The 20721-nt window shown below is 49.8% G+C and overlaps 1 protein-coding gene across 1 annotated transcript in view; it reads right to left on the bottom strand.

Moving 5' to 3' along the window:
- Positions 1 to 20296, bottom strand: part of LOC119966620 (myosin-7-like) — a 176052-nt gene extending 155756 nt beyond the window's left edge. The window contains exons 1-5 of the mRNA XM_038798621.1: positions 20275 to 20296; positions 13991 to 14112; positions 4984 to 5087; positions 3917 to 4060; positions 1966 to 2122 (exon numbers count right to left, since the gene is read on the bottom strand). Of these exons, the coding sequence (XP_038654549.1) occupies positions 1966 to 2122; positions 3917 to 4060; positions 4984 to 5087; positions 13991 to 14090 (505 nt within the window). The 5' untranslated portion in view covers positions 14091 to 14112; positions 20275 to 20296. The remainder of the gene's footprint in view (positions 1 to 1965; positions 2123 to 3916; positions 4061 to 4983; positions 5088 to 13990; positions 14113 to 20274) is intronic.
- Positions 20297 to 20721: the final 425 nt, after the last annotated feature.

Consider the following 20721-nt stretch of genomic DNA (forward strand, 5'->3'; position numbering starts at 1 on the left):
GACAAAGACACCCAGGTCCTTTTGTACGTGTGCACCTTCTAATTTCTTCTCATTTAGGAAATACACTGCACATCTGTTCCTTCTACCAAATGGACAAGCTCACATTTTTCTACATGTGTGATCTTGCATTGACGTGAGGAGTGTGTGAATAAATAACCTTCTTTCTTTTAAACTCACAAACGCTTGCTGCTGAATTATACACACTCCCAAGGGTAAGAAAGGACACACTTCCCTCCATGCAAAACATACTGATTACGGGCAGTAAGAGACAAAATACATTCTGTCCGTAACAGAGTTGGGGGTCCCCATCCAGGATTTAAATTGATTGGGATGTATGAGCCAAATCTGACTTTAATGGCAAATTGGAAGCAGATGAGAAAAGTGGCACAGTTAAAATGGTTGAAACAAACTGAAATGGAGCACAGCACTTAGCTCTGTGAGTATTCAGAGTAGAAAGTAAGATGGCTGGTTTTGACATGGGAGTATTCGTACAACAGGACGGCTTAACTGGGCCTAACATAGTGTCCCTAACTGTAGAACAGCTAAAAGCTACAGTTGAGCAAATATAATTTAATACACATCATGAAGCACAGAGGCTCGCGGTATTGAAGATACTGGCTGAGCATTTGGACCTTACCCCAGATTCAGAGCAGGCAGAATATACAGAAACTGAGAGAGACCAGGGGCGAAATTCTCCGACCCCCAGCAGGGTCGGAGAATCGCCTGGGGCCGCCTAAAATCCCGCCCCCGCCGTGGCAGAGATTCTCCGCCACCCGGGAAGTGGCGGCGGCGGAATCTCGCCACTCCGATCGGAGAGGCCCCTGCGGTGATTCCCCGGCCCGGATGGGCCGAAGTCCCGCCGCTGGGAGGCCTCTCCCGCCGCCGAGGTTTGAACCACCTCTGGAACGGCGGGATCAGCGGCGCGAGCGGGCGCCGGGGTCCTGGGGGGGGGGGGGGCGGGGGGGCGATGGAACCACGGGGGGGTGCCCCCATGGTGGCCTGGCCCACGATCGGGGGCCCCCGCTCAGACTCCGGGCCAGTGCCCTGGGTGCACTCTTTCTCCTTCGCGCGGCCAGCTGCCGCTGACGTCACTGCCGGCGCATGCGCGGACCGGCGAAAGCCTTTCGGCCAGCCCCGCTGCAGGGGGCGCCGGTTTTTTGCGCCAGTCTTCTGGTGCCAACCGCTCCGGCGCGGGGCTGGCCCCCAAAGGTGGGGAGAATTCCCCACCTTTGGGGAGGCCCGACCCCTGAGTGGTTGGCGCTACTCCCCTACTCCGGGACCCTCCGTTACGCCGGGTAAGGGAGAATGCCGCCCCAGATTAGCTGAGGCAAAGTTCACCGAGACAACAGAATTCGAGTTTCAGAAGGAAAGGGAGAAGAGAGAATTGCAGGAATGAGAGTGAAAGAGTCATCCAGACCCGAAACGTTCACTCCCTTCTCTCTCCACAGGTGCTGTCAGACCTGCTGAGGTTGGCCAGCACTTTCTCTTTCTGTTTCAGATTCCAGCATCCACAGTAATCTGCGGAATGTTCTGGGCACCCAGCTTCCAATCCCATCATGACAGGTGGTGAAATTCCATAGAAATCTGGAATTAAAAATCTAATGATGGCCATGAAACCATTTGCCGATTGTTGTAAAAACCCATCCGATTCACTAATGCTCTTCAAGGGAGGAAATCTGCCGTCCTTACCTGGTCTGGCCTACATCTGGCTCGGATTGACAGGAATGTGTGACTCTCAGATCCCCTCTGAAATGGATGCGCAATAAATGCTGGCCCGCATCCCATAAATTAAAATTAATGTCTCAGATGGTGTTTGTAGTGGGGATCAGCCTTCCAGTATCTTCATTACAGGTCAAAGCAGAGGATAATGATCAGAAGATGAGGGCAATGCTGATCATGACAATAAAATAACAAAATATGCTTATTACACATGGCTGGGGCTGTCAACATTAACTCTCTACTTACTGCTCAACATTTCGAAATAGGCGCTGTCCGCAATGGAGTAGATGTGTGGGGGGGCATAGCTTCTACGTTTCCGTTTATAGGCCGTCACCACTGTCGGTGTGTACACAGGAAGCCACTTGTAAGGGTTAACTGACAGGCAGAATAGTCCCGAGTAAGTCTGCAAAGAAATAGATGTGCCTGTTAATCTGGTCAACTCACCAGATTCTTCAATTCACTGACCAACATCCTAGGGGAGATTTTCAGCCGAACCTTAACTTGAAAATAACACCAAGGATCAAACAATATTCAGCATTAGATAGTGCGCAGATAACAAAAGCAAGCATTCTGGAAAGAATTTCTCCGCTAAAATTTCCAGTCCCTCACATTATTTTCTCGTCTTTAACCCTCCAGAGAGAGGCATTTGTGAGGCAATGTGGTTTCAAAATGTAATTCGTTGTTTTTGAAGCAGATGATACCTAAAACAGAAACTGGGCTGAAAAGGGGGGGGGGGGGGGGGGGGGGGAGACAGAAAGGGTTACACCATGGCAAGGAAACTGACCTTCCCCATCTAACCCCGCCCACCATTCCCACCTCCTGTCACACCCATACTCCCCTCTCTGCCCCCCACACCCCCACCACTGCCCCGCCACAGCAGCTAAGGAAATAAAAGCAGGCCTAGGTTTGGACACCAAAACGTCTGCACAAACTGAAATGAAAATGAAAATCGCTTATTGTCACGAGTTGGCTTCAATGAAGTTACTGTGAAAAGCCCCTAGTCGCCACATTCCGGCGCCTGTCCGGGGAGGCTGGTACGGGAATCGAACCGTGCTGCTGGCCTGCTTGGTCTGCTTTAAAAGCCAGCGATTTAGCTGAGTGAGCTAAACCAGCCCCTTAACCTGGTTGAAAGATATAAAAGGACGCAGATCAGTCCAAGCCAGAGAGTAGTAGGTAGTGAGTCCAGCAATGCAGAATTGGCAAGTTGTCGGAGGAAGGGTCCAGATCTAGAGAAGCTGAGAATTCATTTCTGAATATAACAGTGGTGGATCTACTCCAAGCCAGACTGAGTTGAGCAGGTGCTGCAGAAGGGGACCACTTGTGGTGGAGGCTGTGCCAATGGAACTCGGGTTGTTTGTGTGGACAGCTGAATATCAGGCCAGCTCCAAGAAGGAGGAGCTGGACTTCCTCGTGAGCAAGACGGAGTTTAAAGGACATTGTGACTGAATTAGATCACAACAATCTGAGGCGATTGCTGAGCTAATTCATAAGATCTGTCTAAGTTGTATCTACCATTTACTGTGCAATACAATTTATAATCAACCACAATACCGTTTAACTTATGTCATTAGAATCTAAGATGGAATTTTGTGTTTGTTTTGTTTGGCTCTTGTACAGTTTAAATTCTACTCTTTTAAACAATGAATCTTATAGTTTCATTCTTTCAGTAAATAATTAGGATTTTTTTTTTTAAAAACAAGTTACCAATATTGCCACAAACTTTGCAAGGAAGTTATGCACCTTAATTTCCTTTCAGCTTTTGAAAATTAAAATGAATGAAAATCGCTTATTGTCACAAGTAGGCTTCAATGAAGTTACTGTGAAAATGAAATGAAAATGACAATCGCTTATTGTCACAAGTAGGCTTCAATGAAGTTACTGTGAAAAGCCCCTAGTCGCCACATTCCGGCGCCTGTTCAGGGAGGCTGGTACGGGAATTGAACCGTGCTGCTAGCCTGCCTTGGTCTGTTTTCAAAGCCAGCGATTTAGCCCAGTGTGCTAAACCAACCCCTATAACCAGCCCCGCATCCATATTCAATGCCAATTAGTATTTTCTCTTTCTGCAGTCTTTCACCATTATTACTTCTTCAAATCTACTTTCCTTGTTTTGATGAACTGGCGGCGTACACGCGTGTGGCAGAGTTATTGCATGTCTCAGCAATGTCACGGTTACAGCTCTTGCTAGTTTATTACTCACATAGATCAGCCAGTTTGAGTATCTTTGCCTGAGGTTGTGCAGCACAGAAGCCTCATTCAGGTGAGTCAGCATGGCAATGTCTTCGAGCAACGCAAATTTAGGTGGGTTCATCTCCTGAGCCTCCCCTTCCTTCACAGTTACTGTCTAAAAAAGGGATTTGAAACAAAGTACGTTGGAAGAGAATTTAACTTCACACTGAACACACTCTGATGTGCGTGGCTTGTACCTCACCCAGTTGCCAGTATTTGAGTGTACGCCCAGACAATGACTGTCAATTGGCCATGCAAATATGAGGCATCACTGCCAATCTCAGTCTTGTCCTTATCTGACTGTAAACGAGTAACCAGCGAGGGGTGAGGGCAGCAGTGGTTAGCACTGCTGCCTCGCAACGCCAGGGACCAAGGTTCAATTCCGGCCTTGGGTGACTGTCTGTGTGGAGTTTGCACGTTCTCCCCGTCTCAGCGTGGGTTTCCTCCGGGTGCTCCGGTTTCTTCCCACAGTCCAAAGATGTGCAGATTAGGTGGATTGGCCAGGCTAAAATTGCCCTTTAGTGTCCAAACATGTCCAAAGATTAGGTGGGGTTACAGGGACAGGTTGGGGGGAGTGAGCCGACATAGGGTTCTCCTTCGGAGCGTCAGTACAGATTCGATGGGCTGAATGTCCTCTTTCTGCACGGCAGCAATTCTATGAAAACTCATTTATTTACTCCCCAATTCAGGAAGTGTGAATTCCAACTGGATAACCACAACCATCCCCATACTGCATGCCCTGTACACTGCCCTAATTATCATCAATTACATTAGCTGATTGGAGCAGGTTAGATGGATTGGCCACAGTAAATTTCCCCTTAGTGTTCAAAGGTTCTGTGGGTGACAGAGTTACAGGATAAGGTGGGGGGTGGGCCTGGCTAGGGTACTCTTTCAGAGGGTCGGTGGTGCATCAATAGTCCTCCACTGTAGGGATTCTATAAGATATAACTGGAATGAAGCATTGGTCAGGTCGACTTAGAGGCAATAAAACAAATTCTAACAGTACAATTCACTAAAACACACAGATTTCACACTTACTTCTCCAGCAACTGTCTCTGCGATGATTTTCCCATTGCCTCTCTCCTTTACGTCTGCTTCAGTGTAAACATCCTTCTTGTCCGGGACCCAGATTTTCTTTTTACCTTTTAAACAATAAGATGTTTATCAAACACATCGGCACAGATCGCTCTGTTTCGTTCGAATTCTGCTGTCTCCCAAACTCAAGGAGGCGAAGGGAAACAGTCAGCCCAGAGCACGCCCACTTCACTGAACTGTCACGCTGAACTGGTGAATGGAGCGATGCCACACTGAGGTTCAACTCAGCTCAACCAGCTGCCATGCTGCAAGATGCAGCTGCGGTGAGTGCAGTGGGCACTTGCACCATCCTCTGGCTGACTCAGAAGGCTCTGGGTTCAAACCCTACTTCAAAGTGTTCAACCTTGTAGAGGTGCCTGGGAACACCCTCACACCCTGCCAATTGGCAAGGACCACCCCCCCCCCAGGAGCCCAGCCCCTGGCAGTGCCAACCTGGCACCATCTGACAGTGCCCCTGATGGTTCCAGGGTGTCCAGGTGGCACTGCCAGGGTGCTAAGCTGGTGGTGCCAAGGTGCCTGGGTGCCAGGGAGGAGTGCCAAGGTAGCACCCTGCCCTGACCCTAATGCCTTGCGAGACCCCGCCCCCTTCAAGGTGCCATTACGCCTGGTTCACGTTTGTGAACCAGAAGTAAACAGCACCCGGGCAACGTCTCAAAGGCATGGCCTAATAGCTCATTTAAATATGCAAATCTGGATCTCACCCAGTGAGAGCTCTGTACCGGGCGTTCGCTGAATCCACACCCAGAACCTGGCAGGCCTGGCTTAACATTCTGTGTATTTATGATGCTCAGTGGTGAATACACAGTTAGTTTTTTGCACTTTGTTGAGGAACATCATTGCAACATGTAGTCAGTAATCCAGTCGGAGGTGAATAAGTAAAAGCACAAGGAGTGGGTAAATAATGCACAGGTCTGATTGGAGTCCAGGAGAGACAAGAGGAGCTGTTTCCCCAATCACAGGTCCTGGCTGGGATTCTCCGTCTTGCCAGCCGGCCAATGGGATTTCTCATTTTGGGCAGCCCCACGGCGTCGGAAAATCCCCGGGCGTCCTTCCGACGCAATGGAGAGTCCCAACAGCGGAGAATCCCAGCAGCGGAGAATCCCGGCTGCGGAGAATCCCGACAGCAGAGAATCCCGACAGCAGAGAATCCCGACAGCGGAGAATCCCGGCAGCGGAGAATCCCGCCAGCGCAGAATCCCGGTAGCGCAGAATCCCGGCAGCGCAGAATCCCGGTAGCGCAGAATCCCAGCAGCGCAGAATCCCGGCAGCGGAGAATCCCGACAGCGCAGAATCCCGGTAGCGCAGAATCCCGACAGCGCAGAATCCCAGCAGCGCAGAATCCCGGTAGCGCAGAATCCCAACAGCGCAGAATCCCGACAGCGCAGAATCCCGGCAGCGCAGAATCCCGACAGCGCAGAATCCCAGCAGCGCAGAATCCCGGCAGCGCAGAATCCCGGCAGCGCAGAATCCCGACAGCGGAGAATCCCGACAGCGCAGAATCCCAGCAGCGCAGAATCCCGACCGCGGAGAATCCTGACAGCGCAGAATCCCGGCAGCGGAGAATCCCGACAGCGGAGAATCCCGACAGCGCAGAATCCCGACAGCGGAGAATCCCGACAGCGGAGAATCCCGGCAGCGCAGAATCCCGACAGCGCAGAATCCCGGCAGCACAGAATCCCGACAGCGCAGAATCCCGACAGCGGAGAATCCCGGTAGCGCAGAATCCCAGCAGCGCAGAATCCCGACAGCGGAGAATCCCGACAGCGCAGAATCCCGGCAGCGGAGAATCCCGACAGCGGAGAATCCCGACAGCGCAGAATCCCGACAGGGCAGAATCCCGGCAGCACAGAATCCCGGTAGCGCAGAATCCCGACAACGCAGAATCCCGACAGCGCAGAATCCCGGCAGCGGAGAATCCCGGCAGCGGAGAACCCGCAAGCGGAGAATCCCGACAGCGGAGAATCCCGGCAGCGGAGAATCCCGACAGCGCAGAATCCTGGTAGCGCAGAATCCCAGCAGCGGAGAATCCCGACAGCGGAGAATCCCGACAGCGCAGAATCCCAGCAGCGGAGAATCCCGGCAGCAGAGAATCCCGGCAGCAGAGAATCCCGGCAGCGGAGAATCCCGACAACGCAGAAACCCGACAGCGCAGAATCCCGACAGTGCAGAATCCCGACAGCGGAGAATCCCGGCAGCAGAGAATCCCGGCAGCAGAGAATCCCGACAGCGGAGAATCCCGACAGCGGAGATCCCGACAGCGGAGAATCCCGACAGCGGAGAATCCCGACAGCGGAGAATCCCGGCAGCGGAGAATCCCAACAGCGCAGAATCCCAACAGCGCAGAATCCCAACAGCAGAGAATCCCGGCAGCGGAGAATCCTGGCAGCGCAGAATCCCGGCAGCGGAGAATCCCGGCAGCGTAGAATCCCGACAGCGCAGAATCCCGGCAGCGGAGAATCCCGGCAGCGTAGAATCCCGACAGCGCAGAATCCCGGCAGCGCAGAATCCCGGCAGCGGAGAATCCCGGCAGCGTAGAATCCCGACAGCGCAGAATCCCGGCAGCGGAGAATCCCGACAGCGGAGAATCCCGACAGCGCAGAATCCCAGCAGCGGAGAATCCCGGCAGCAGAGAATCCCGGCAGCGGAGAATCCCGACAACGCAGAAACCCGACAGCGCAGAATCCCGACAGCGCAGAATCCCGACAGCGGAGAATCCCGGCAGCAGAGAATCCCGGCAGCGGAGAATCCCGGCAGCGGAGAATCCCGACAGCGCAGAATCCCGGCAGCGCAGAATCCCGGCAGCGCAGAATCCCGGCAGCGGAGAATCCCGGCAGCGCAGAATCCCGGCAGCGCAGAATCCCGGCAGCGCAGAATCCCGGCAGCGGAGAATCCCGGCAGCGTAGAATCCCGACAGCGCAGAATCCCGGCAGCGCAGAATCCCGACAGCGCAGAATCCCGACAGCGGAGAATCCCGACAGCGGAGAATCCCGACAGCGCAGAATCCCGACAGCGGAGAATCCCGACAGCGGAGAATCCCGGCAGCACAGAATCCCGGTAGCGCAGAATCCCAACAACGCAGAATCCCAACAACGCAGAATCCCGACAGCGGAGAATCCCGGCAGCGGAGAACCCGCAAGCGGAGAATCCCGACAGCGGAGAATCCCGGCAGCGGAGAATCCCGACAGCGGAGAATCCCGGCAGCGGAGAATCCCGACAGCGCAGAATCGCGACAGCAGAGAATCCCGGCATCGCAGAATCCCGGCAGCGGAGAATCCCGACAGCGGAGAATCCCGACAGCGCAGAATCCCGACAGCGCAGAATCCCGACAGCAGAGAATCCCGCAAGCGGAGAATCCCGACAGCGGAGAATCCCGACAGCAGAGAATCCCGCAAGCAGAGAATCCCGACAGCGGAGAATCCCGGCAGCGCAGAATCCCGACAGCGCAGAATCCCGACAGCGCAGAATCCCGACAGCGCAGAATCCCGACAGCGGAGAATCCCGACAGCGCAGAATCCCGACAGCGGAGAATCCCGACAGCGGAGAATCCCGGCAGCGCAGAATCCCGACAGAGGAGAATCCCGGCAGCGGAGAATCCCGACAGCGGAGAATCCCGACAGCGGAGAATCCCGGCAGCGGAGAATCCCGACAGCGCAGAATCCCGGCAGCGCAGAATCCCGACAGCGCAGAATCCCAACAGCGGAGAATCCCGACAGCGGAGAATCCCGGCAGCGCAGAATCCCGTCAGCGCAGAATCCCGACAGCGCAGAATCCCGACAGCGGAGAATCCCGACAGCGGAGAATCCCGGCAGCGCAGAATCCCGGCAGCGCAGAATCCCGGCAGCGGAGAATCCCGGCAGCACAGAATCCCGGCAGCGGAGAATCCCGGCAGCAGAGTGATGTGTTATGTACTCTGGGATAACACAGGCTGCAACTAGATGCAGCTTTTATCAAAGGATACTCCAGACCTTGAAGTTAGTTCAATCTGATTTATTGAACCAGTAGCACAGTTAGCACAGTTTGCTATGAGTTGGACTCTCTGCTAACCTAAGTGTGGTTACTCTGTCTGACTGAACCAGGCTAGCTCTTAGCCACGTGCTGGAGGTGTGATACTGTACATACACCCTGACTCACTCTGTAGATGTTCATCAGTGGAAAGAGGCGGAGTGTAAGTGCCTCGTGCCTTTTATAGTGAGATACCATCCCTGAGTGTCCTGCCTGCTCATTCGTCATGTCCTGTTCTCTGTGTTCATTAGCTGCCTGTCTGTGCCTGTCAGTATATCATTATCTGCATGTCTGCATATCCTGACACGGAGAATTCCGACAGCAAAGAATCCCACCCTCTGTCTCTCCCAGGCTTGCTGCTCCAGCTCCTCCAATCACAGGTTCCCTCTCTCACGTTCCTGCTACTCCCCCAGAGACAGGGTCTATGATTGGAGGAGCTGAAGTGGATCAACAAGGGATCAGTCCCATGCTGACATGCAGCTGCACAATTATCAATCATGTCAAGAAGAGGCCAAGGAGGTGTAGCCAAAATCAATAAAGGAGGAGAGGGAGGCGGCCAAGGACAAAGTGACAATGTCGGCACGGTGACATAGTGGTTAGCACTGCTGCCACGCAGCACCAGGGACCCATGGTTGAGTCCGCCCTTGGGTGACGGTCTGTGTGGAATTTTCACGTTCTCCCCGTGTCTGCGCGTGTTTCCTCCGGGTGCTCCGGCTCCCTCCCACAGTCCAAAGGTGCGCAGGTTAGGTGGGGTCGCGGGGATAGGCCCTGGGTGGGGTGCTCCATCGGGGGGTTTGGTACAGGCTTTATGGGCCAAATGGCCTCCTTCTGCACGGTAGGGTTTCTATGGACAAGGCCAGGAGCAGGGCCTAGGGAGCCGCTACTCCACCTCATGCCAGTCCAGACCCAGCTACCGACTGCACGGAGAGGTCGAGGGTTCTTGGCTGACCTTTCACCTTTCTGCTGTGACAGAGTCGGATGAGTTTGCGCAATGTTTTAGAGGGAGGTGGGGCTCAGGATCTGAGTCCAGTGCCATTCATTATTTGGTGTTCGGAACTGGAGCATTAATATGTGTGAATTCCCCTTGTTGCACAGTTCAGCCTGTGAGTATCCTGACATGTGCTCTGGCATTCACCTTAAATAGAAGTGTTGAGTGGAAAGAAACTGGAAATTGGACAAACAAAACCAAATCATTGTGGATATGGAACGTGAGAGATTTATTTATAAAATTAAAATAAAAGTAAATTATCAAAAATACTTCATATGAGTTTATAGGAAATGGAATACCTGACTACAGGTCCCAAGTTAAGTGTAGTTGAAATGAAAAATGAAAATGAAATGAAAATCGCTTATTGTCACGAGTAGGCTTCAATGAAGTTACTGTGAAAAGCCCCTAGTCGCCACATTTCCGGCACCTGTTCGGGGAGGCTGGTGCGGGAATTGAACCGTGCTGCTGGCCTGCATTGGTCTGCTTTAAAAACTAGCGATTTAGCCCAGTGTGCTAAACCAGCCCCTATAAATATAAATGTTATCAAATGTTACCAGTTGATAACTTTTATCTTAGACATGCTTTACCGGATGCATCCCGACAGAATTGGGATGGGACGTGCCATGTGGATCCTGCGTGAGACCTCTTCCGGGATTCCCACGGTTGTTACGCCCGAAGATCTAAGGAAATCTCACAAGACGTCGCGATCTGGGCGAGATCCAGATTTGTATATTTCAGTGAGCTTAACTACTCACATAACTATGCCAACACCAGGTCTAACCGCCCCCCACGATCTACCGGCCTCGCCCCTTAGTGTCCAAAGGTTAGGTGGGGTTATGGGGGAGTGGGCCGAGGTGGGGTGCTCTTTCCGAGGGTCGGTGCAGACTCGATGGGCCGAACGGCCCCCTTGAGCACTGTGGGGATTCTATGATTAGCGTTGGTAATGTGAAGTGGTTTTAAAAAGCAAATATCCTAATGGGGCCAAGGGGCAAGTTTGATGCCCAATTAGTAACACCAGGTATAGGCTGGAGGTGGGACCTCGCGTTGAAGGCCGAATTTTTAAAAGCAACCAAGAGCCATGACTGGCCTTGCTGTTGCCTGGGAGAATGGAGAAGACAGGAGAGCAGAGAATCAACAGCCTCATGGCCTTTGTGGGTGTCTGAATGCTCGCTCTTCAAGACCCCCTTGTCAAGTACGACAACTTCATCCCGCAGCTCTAGTATCTCTGCTATCTCAATTTGAACATTCACTTTTTAACATTGAAAATGAATAAATATCATTGAAGATTTTGATCTTGCACTCATCAGGACAAATGCAAGAATTCCGAATTTCAAGTGGTCACAATCATTCTCACTATGGGAGAAAAGGGTTGGCAAGTTGACCCTGATTCATCGAGGCACTACCATGGAGAAATCAATGGGGAACAATCGGGCAACGAAAAGGAGATAGCGTGGCCCTTATAATAAAGGGTAGCTGAAGGACGTTATTGAGAAAAGTTCTAGCCTCAGAAGATCATGTAGTAGGATGAATTGAGTGAAAGTTAGGAATAGCAAGAGTCAAAAAAACACAGGTGGGAGTAGTTTATAGGGTGCCTAACAGTAGTCATTCTGTTGGAAGGAACTTTAAACAAGAAATTATTGGAGCTTGTAACAAAAGCAATGTAATAATTGTGAGGGACTTCAATCTTCACATAGACAAATTGGCAAGAATGGTCCAGAAAATGAATTTGTAGAATAAACTAAAAAGTATGGAGGTAAATGGACATTTGGACACATTAAAAGAAATACTTCAAAATGTTCAACAAAAATACATTTCATTGAGTGGCTTTTAAGTAGTCAGCTGTGAAACTAACCGATGTTTTTGATCATCGCGCTATGATTGACAGCTCCTGGACCACAGCAAAGACAGTTAAGTGCTTTCTATTTGTTTCACTGCTGACTACTTCAAAGCCACTCAAATATGAGGGGAGATGAATGAAACAATGCAGACAACTGGGTGTGTTAGGAAGCTGTCAATGACAGCCTAGTGAAAGCGATTTCATTGAGAAATGAATGAAAGACTTGCAGATCAAAGATCTTCGGGGGTTTAAACCCAAGTGGACTGGTTTTCCCTTTCCATGAATTGACAGGTGCTCCTTCCTCTTCCTGAGCCAGCAGGTGTATTGCCCAGATGAGTGTTAAAGCAGTGATTTGTTTTCACTGCCTCTGTCTGGCTGCTCTCCAGCTTCCAGGCAGGGGTCTCTCTAACTGCGGGGTTTCTGATGGGGGTTCTCTAATTAGGGGATCTCTGGTAGGATTTGTGGAGGGGGGTTAGATCACCCCTGTACTTGGGGGGAGGGGCTGACCCAGAAGATCCCAGGGGGCGGGCTGAATTGCCTGGCGGGGAGGGAAGGGGGCCCAGCCCCTGGACCTCGCTATCAGGCCGCCCCTTAGGGAATCACTCACAATCGTCCCCATGAGTAGATTTGGGGGGTATGAAGGGGCTAACTGACCTGCAGTTCATTGTTTTCTCTCTTCCTCCTTTATTGAAAAGCGGAGTCACGTTTGCCAACTTCCAATCTGATGGGACCATTCTCAACGCCAATGTATTCTGGAAAATGATAGGCAGCCAATCCACATTCAGTGCAGCTATCTCCTTTAAAACCCTAAGCTGTAACCCTGGGGATTTGTCACATTTTAGTCCATTTCCAAACAATCCTTTACTTTTTCTCTATTAATACTAAATTCCTTAATTTCCTCATTCTTATTAGCCCTGATGTTACTGTCTATTTCTGGTCTGAAACCTTGGTCTTCTCATGTGAAGACAGATACAAAATGGTTGTTCAATGCCTCTGCTATTTCTTCATTCCCTACGATAACTCCTCTTGTCTTTGATTCGTTTTTTTTATGTGTTCATGGTATGTGGACGTCGCACCAGCATTTATTGCCCATCCCTAATTGCCCATGAGGGGGCAGTTAAGAGTCAACCACATTGCTGTGGATCTTAAGTCACATGTAGGTCAGACCAGGTAAGGACAGCAGATTTCCTTCCCTAAAGGACATTCGTGAACCAGATGGTTTTTACGACAATTGACAATGGTTTCATGGTCATCTTTAGACTTTTAATTCCAGATTTTTATTGAATCAAATTTCGCCATCTGCAGTGGCGGGATTTGAACCTGGGACCCCAGAGTATTCAGGGCCTGGGTCTCTGGATTTCTAGATTGCAGATTGACTACAGCTTGTACTCTGCCTGTTATGACCAACCGATATACAGCTTTTCATCAGCGGCCATGTTGAATAATGGTTCCCCAACAGCTGTGCACTAACATGTCCCTGACTATTCACTCTTCCCTTTGTTAATATGTAAAATTTGATTCCCTTCCTCTGCAGCTTGTTAAAAAGCTCTTCAATGAGCTTAACAGCAAGTTAATTGGAAGTATTTTTGTTGCTGGCTCCTCACCCAGACCCCCACCCTCCCGTTAAAACTTCCAATGCACCTCGGAGGCCTTGGATGACTGAGGTGCCATCCAAGTGCATGATTGCCAGCCCGTGCCCGCACCCACCCTCGTCCCCACAGGCAATTGAAAACCCTGTTTGTCTTTTGATGGAACCATCAATTCACCAGACATGTGTTTCCGATGTGAATCTAGGCTTTAATCGACTTTACTTCAGAGCCAGCCTGTTACCTGTCGACGAACTCGTAGTGAACTCAGGTTGACTCTGGACAAGGGTATTTATACAGCTGCACTAGGGGGAGGAGTTGTGGGCGGAGCCAAGGGTGGAGCCCAGTACAAGTTCCTGAGTACTCCCAGTGCTACTCCCCCTAGTGGTAGGATAGCGCTACTGCGCTTACAAAGACAGTGTGAATTAACATATATACATCTATATTACATTCACCACATCTTTACCACCCCTTCGGCCACAGCCTGGCCTGGAATGAGCGGGCGATGCCTGCACTGTAACCAGACAAAGAACTCACTGTTGAACGGAGCATCCCGCATTTCCTTCAGCTGTGCTGGGCTTTTCCTCAGGTACACAGCTGCTTCGCCAAAGATTGACATGTCCACCACCTTATCCATTTCTGTCAGCGAGAGGCTCACTCTGTGGAAGACAAGAAAGAAAATAGGGTCCCTCAACAGTTTGCTTCATACTGTTTGTGAAAAATATCTGTGTCAACCATCGAAACGCATGGAAAATGTAACATTTCAGTTTATGACTGGGACTAATTTTGACTTTGGGGAATATTATAAAATGGGTGACAGTGAATTACAGACTGATATTATCTTTCTCCAAAACTTTATTTCTGTTCAGTAAATATGAGCTGCTGACTCACTGCTACCTAGTTCATGGACCTGCGAAATAGGAGCAGGTGGAGGCCATTCGGCCCCTTGAGCCAGGTCCGTCATTTAAAAAGACCATTAATGATCTGTTTGTGTTTCAAGTATAATATTCCCATCTACCCCAGATAAGGCAGCAGGGCAGCATGGTGGTTAGCACTGTTGCTTCCCCCAGGTTCGATTCCCAGCTTGGGTCACTGTCTGTGCGGAGTCTGCACGTTCTCCCCGTGTCTGCGTGGGTTTCCTCCGGGTGCTCCGGTTTCCTCCCACAAGTCCCGAAAAACGTGCTGTTAGGTGAATTGGACATTCGGAATTCTCCCTCTGTGTACCCAAACAGGCGCCGGAATGTGGTGACTAGGGGCTTTTCACAGTAACTTCATTGCAGGGTTAATGTAAGCCTACTTGTGACAATAATAAATATTATTATTATTAACCCTTCCCAATCACGCTAGCAATTAAATCCCCAAAGACATCAGTCACACTCCTGCCCAAGTAAAGGTGAAGGGTCTTGTGGGAGAAAACCAGAGCACCCGGAGGAAGCCCATGCAGAGAACGTGGAGATCCTGCACAGACAGTGACCCAAGCCGGGAATCGAACCTGGGACCCTGGCTCTGTGAAGCAACAGTGCTACCCACTGTGCTACCGTGCTGCGTCGCTTAAATTAATATGGCAGGGGGATGAAACCAACGTAAGGATTCGGAGCAGGGAGAAACAAGGACAAGAGAAAAAGACAGAAAGGAGAATAAGAAAAGTGATAGGCATAGAAATCAAGAGCTTGAATCAGACAATGACACTGTAATAAATAGCAGGAATGGGACAAGGAGCGTTAAACCGACTAGCCTGGGTAACACGGTGGCGCAGTGGTTAGCACTGCTGTCTCGTAGCACTGGGGACCCAGGTTCGATCCCGACCCCGGGTCACTGTCCGTGTGGAATTTGCACATTCTCCCTGTGTCTGCGTGGGCCTCACCCCCACAACCCAAAGACATGTCGGGTAGGTGGATTGGTCATGCCAAATTTCCCCTCAATTGGAAAAAAAATTAAGGTTTTACATCTAAACACTCGGAGCATTCAAAATAAAATGGATGATTAGTTGCCCAGGTGGATGTAAAGGGATATGACGTAGTTTGGATTATGGAGACGTGGCTCCAAGGTGGCCAGGGATGGGAACTAAACATCGAGGGCTATTCAGTCTTCAGGAAGTACAGGCAGAAACGAAAAGCTGGAGTTGCATTGTTAATGAAAGAAGATATTAAAACAATATTGAGGAAAGATATTAGCACAAACGATGCTGACTCTGTATGGGTCGAGTTCTGAAACACTAAGGGACAAAAAATATCTGTGGGGATGGTAGACGGACCAAATTGGAGTGGTAATGTTGGGAATAGCATTGAGAAAATCAGAGATGCATGTGGTAACGGAACATCTGTGATCATGTGTGACTTTAATCTGCATATAGATTGGGTGGCTCAAAGTAGTCACAGTATAGGGGCTGTTTAGCTCACTGGGCTAAATCGCTGGCTTTGAAAGCAGACCAAGGCAGGCCAGCAGCACGGCTCGATTCCTGTACCAGCCTCCCCGGACAGGCGCCGGAATGTGACGACTAGGGGCTTTTCACAGTAACTTCATTTGAAGCCTACTCGTGACAATAAGCAATTTTCATTTTTTTCATTCATTTTTCAGTACAATACTTTTTGTATTTTTGGAGTATTTTTGGAGTGTATAGGGGATGGTTTCTGGACCAATATGTTTTTTAAAAATTAATTTATGGGATGTGGGTGGCGGTTGTGAGACAACCATTTATTGCCCATCCCTAGTTACCCCTCAGAATGTGGCGGTGAGCTGCCTTTGTGAACCGCTGCAGTCCTTGAGGTGTAGGTACACCTACTGTGCTGTTAGGGAGGGAGTTCCAGGATTTTGCCCCAGCGACAGTGGAGGAATATTTCCAAGTCAGGGTGGTGAGTGACTTGGAGGGGAACCTCCAGGTGGTGGGGTTCCCAGGTATCTGCTGCTCTTGTCCTTCTAGATGGTAGTGGTCATGGGTTTGGAAGGTGATGTCTAAGGGACCTTGGTGGGTTACTCAGTGTATCGTGTAGATGATACACACGGCTACCACTGTGCGTCGGTGGTGGAGGGTTTGAATATTTGTGGAAGGAGGAGCAATCAAGCGGGGCTGCTTTGTCCTGGATGGTGTTGAGCTTCTTGAGTGTTGTTGGAGCTGCACTCATCCAGGCAAGTGGAGAATATTCCATTACACTCCTGATCTGTGCCTTGGAGATGATGGGCAGGCTTTTGGGGGGGGGGGGGGGGGGGGGGGGGGGGGGTCAGGTGGTGATTTACTCACCGTAGGATTCCTAGCCTTTGACCTGCCCTGGTAGCCACAGTATTAATGTGGCTAGTCCAGTTCGGTTTCTGATCAATGGCAACCCCAGGATATTGATTCTGTTATAGCAAGGAAATCATGCTCCCATGTGCCCTTAACTCCCCCCCCCCATCCCCCCCATCCATTTATGGGATGTGCACGTTGCTGGCTGGGTCAGCATTTATTGCCCATCCCTGAGGGCATTTAGGAATCAACCACATTGCTGTTGGTCTGGAGTCACGTGGAGGCCAGATCGGGTAAGGATGACAGATCTCCTTCCCTCTGGGGCATTAGTGAACCTGATGGGTTTTTACGACAACCTGCAATGGTTTCATTGTTGGAATTTTACATCCAGATGCCATTGTCTGCCTTGGCAGGATTCAAACCCAAGTCCCCAGGTTATTCTGGTCTCTGGATTACGAGCCCAGTGACAACACCCCTTAAACTCATCTCCCTTGTTTGTAATAATCCTTGGATTGAAGTATAAACAATAGTTTAACCCCACCATTTTCCCTCGCTGGACACTTTTGAAACTTTGCTTGTCCTGTGATTCCAAGCCTATCATTGCACCTTCTATATCGCTAGCTAATGTTCTACCGTCTATTTTCCTGATCTGAGTTTGATCTATCTGATCCTACTCCTGGGATTCCATCCTCCTGCCACACTAGCTAAAGCCCTCGCTAGGATATTGGTTCCAGCTCTGCCTGGGTGCAAGCCGTCCGGTTTGTACAGGTCCCACCTTCCCTAGAACCAGTCCCGGTGCCTCAAGCATCTGAATGCCTCCTGGCTACACCGTCTCTCCAATCATCTGATCTATCCTCCCATTCCTGCTCTCTCTAGCAGGTGGAACTGGGAGTAATCCTGAGATTACGACATTTGAGGTCCTGCATTTTAGTTCATAAGATGTAGGAGGAGAATTAGGCCATTCGGTCCATCAAGTCTGCTACGTCATTCGATCGTGGCTTATATGTTCCTCATCGGCTAATTACAATGTCACAGATCAAGAGCTGGATTGCGAAATCAGCCAGATTTCCTCCCTTGAATACATGACCTAGGAGCAGGAGTCGGCAATTTAGCCTCCCCAGCCTAAACACCCTCAGTGTGATCCTGGCCGATCCCATCCTGGCCTCAACTTCACCATCCTGCCCGTTCTCCATAACCCTTCAACCCATTACCAATTAAAAATCTGTCTAACTCCTCCTGAAATTTACTGTCCCTGCATCTACCGCACTCTGGGATAGCGAATTCCACAGGTTCACAATCCTTTGGGAGAAATAGTTTCTCCTCAAATCTGTTTTAAATCTGTGACCTCTTGTTCTAAGATTAAGACCTCTGGTTTTAGAATGCCCCCACAAGAGGAAGCATCAGCATGTCTACTTTATCCACCTCTTTTAGCATCTTGTACACCTCAATTAGCTCTCTCCTCATTCGTCTCCTGACTTCCTATACTCAGCTTGCAGGTCCTCATCCTTTAGTTTACCAATGCCGTTGGTGCCAATGTGTATCATGACCACTGGCTGTTCACCTTCCCTCCCCAAAATGCTCTGCAGCTGCTCCGAGACAACCCCGGCACCAGGGAGGCAACATACCATCCTTGATTCACGTTTGCAACCACAGAAGCATCTGTCTGAGCCCCTGAGTATTGAATCCCCTATCACTGTAGCCCTGCCACTTGTTTTCCTCCCACCCATCTGAGCAGCAGAGCCACCCTGGGTGCTGCTGTTGCTTTCCCCTAAGTGGCCTTCACCCCCAACAGTATCCAAAGCAGAGAGGGGGGGGGGGGGGGGGGTGACCACAGGGGTCTCCTGCACTAACTTCCTGAGTCTTCCTCAGCAGCGTGGATACACCACAGTGAGTCCACCCAAGCCTCAGGCTCCGAAATCCGGTTAGCTAGAAGCTGCATTTGGACACATCTTCTGCACACATGGTCACCAGGTACACTGGGCCCTCATTTCCCACATTGGGAATATGATATGCAGAAGAAGCATATCATAGGTCTCCCACCATGATGTCCCTCTCAATTAAATCAGTTACTCCCTTTAAAACATTACCTTAGCTAGGGGCTTTATTTGCATTAGTTAGGAAGCATATATATTATACAACAGGGCAGCACAGTAGCATTGTGGGGGCAGTACAGTAGCATTGCGGTTAGCACAATTGCCTCACAGCTCCAGGGTCCCAGGTTCGATTCCCGGCTTGGGTCACTGACTGTGCGGAGTCTGCACATCCTCCCCGTGTGTGCGTGAGTTTCCTCCGGGTGCTCCGGTTTCCTCCCACAGTCCAAAGATGTGCAGGTTAGGTGGATTGGCCATGATTTATTGCCCTTAGTGTCCAAAATTGCCCTTAGGTGGGGTTACTGGGTTATGGAGATAGGGTGGAGGTTTGGGCTTGGGTAGGGTGCTCTTTCCAAGAGCCGGTGCAGGCTCAATGGGCCGAATGGCTTCCTTCTGCACTGTAAATTCTATGAAATCTATGAAAACACACTCTGTTATTGGGAATAATTTATATTATACAACACTCTATTTCTGGGTATAACACGTACATACATAACACATGATACTGGGTATAAAATGCACATATATAAACTCCCTGTTACTGGGTATAACATTTGTTTATATTTGTTTTCAATTTTTTTTTAATTTTCCAATTAAGGAGCAATTTAGCGTGGCCAATCCACCTGCCCTGCACATAGATTATCATAGATTATCATAGATTATCATAGAATAATATCTTTGCACATCTTTGGGTTATGGGGGGTGAGACCCACGCAGACACGGGGAGAATGTGCAAACTCCACACGGACAGTGACCCGGGGTCGGGATTCGAACCTGGGTCCTCAGCGCCGTGAGGCAGCAGTGCTAACCACTGTGCCACTGTGCCGCCCTGGTGTATATATTACATAACGCACTCTGTTTATAACATGCACATTTATTATACAACACTCCCTGATACTGAACATAGGGGGCAGCGCGGTAGCATAATGGTTAGCACAGTTGCTTCACAGCTCCAGGGTCCCGGGTTCGATTCCCGGGCCACTGTCTGTGCGGAGTCTGCACGTTCTCCCCGTGTCTGCGTGGGTTTCCTCCGGGTGCTCAGGTTTCGTCCCACAAGTCCAAAGATGTGCAGGTTAGTTGGATTGGCCATGCTAAATTGCCCCTTAGGTTAGGTGGGGTTACTGGGTCACGGGGATAGGGTGGAGGTATCGGCTTAAGTAGGGAGCTCTTTCCAAGAGCCGATGCAGACTCGATGGGCCAAATGGCCTCCTCTTGCACTGTAAATTCTAAGATTCTGTAAATTCTATGATAACATTTATCCTCTAACACACCTTTGCACAGGATATTACACCCCATATAACAGGGTGGAACACTCACATTATATAATAATTATATGATATAAGATACGCTCTGATTGTATTCCCTGGACAAGTTCTGTTAATGGATAAAACACGGTGTTAATGAAATAAAACACTGCCGTGCTTGTTAGTTAAAGCTGTGTCGGATAAATTAGAAATAAACCAAGAACACAAAAAAAATTAGATTAAAGAGAAACACAATCATTTACTTACTTTGTTGATACACCCAACAAGTGATACAATAATCAGGCTGTAACTGTGAGGGTAGCCTCATTATTAAAGTGCAGGCACATCAAAGGGTCCTATATTATTGGTCCCTATTTGTAGATAGATCCCAAAGCATTAGCAAGATTAAGAGAAAGGGAGATTTTCCAATGACTCACGGATCTTTCAGGGAATAAAAACAGAGGGAGACAATTGACTCATTGTTATTTTTAAAGAAGATTGTAGCACAGAAAATCCTGTCCAACTGTCTGCAGGCTCAGAAGAAACAGGGCCAAGAGTCACCACTCCAGAGGTTCAGTGGGTACAAAGCCACCTGGGCCATTATGAAATGGGGGATTTTTGGCAAAACCGAGGCTTTAAATCACTTCCAGCGTCGAGGTGCCTCAATAACGTGTATAGATTGGAGAAGATGGGATTGCTTTCCTAAGAGAAGGA

Source organism: Scyliorhinus canicula, chromosome 5, assembly GCF_902713615.1.
Source record: "Scyliorhinus canicula chromosome 5, sScyCan1.1, whole genome shotgun sequence".
NCBI classification, from domain to species: domain Eukaryota; kingdom Metazoa; phylum Chordata; class Chondrichthyes; order Carcharhiniformes; family Scyliorhinidae; genus Scyliorhinus; species Scyliorhinus canicula.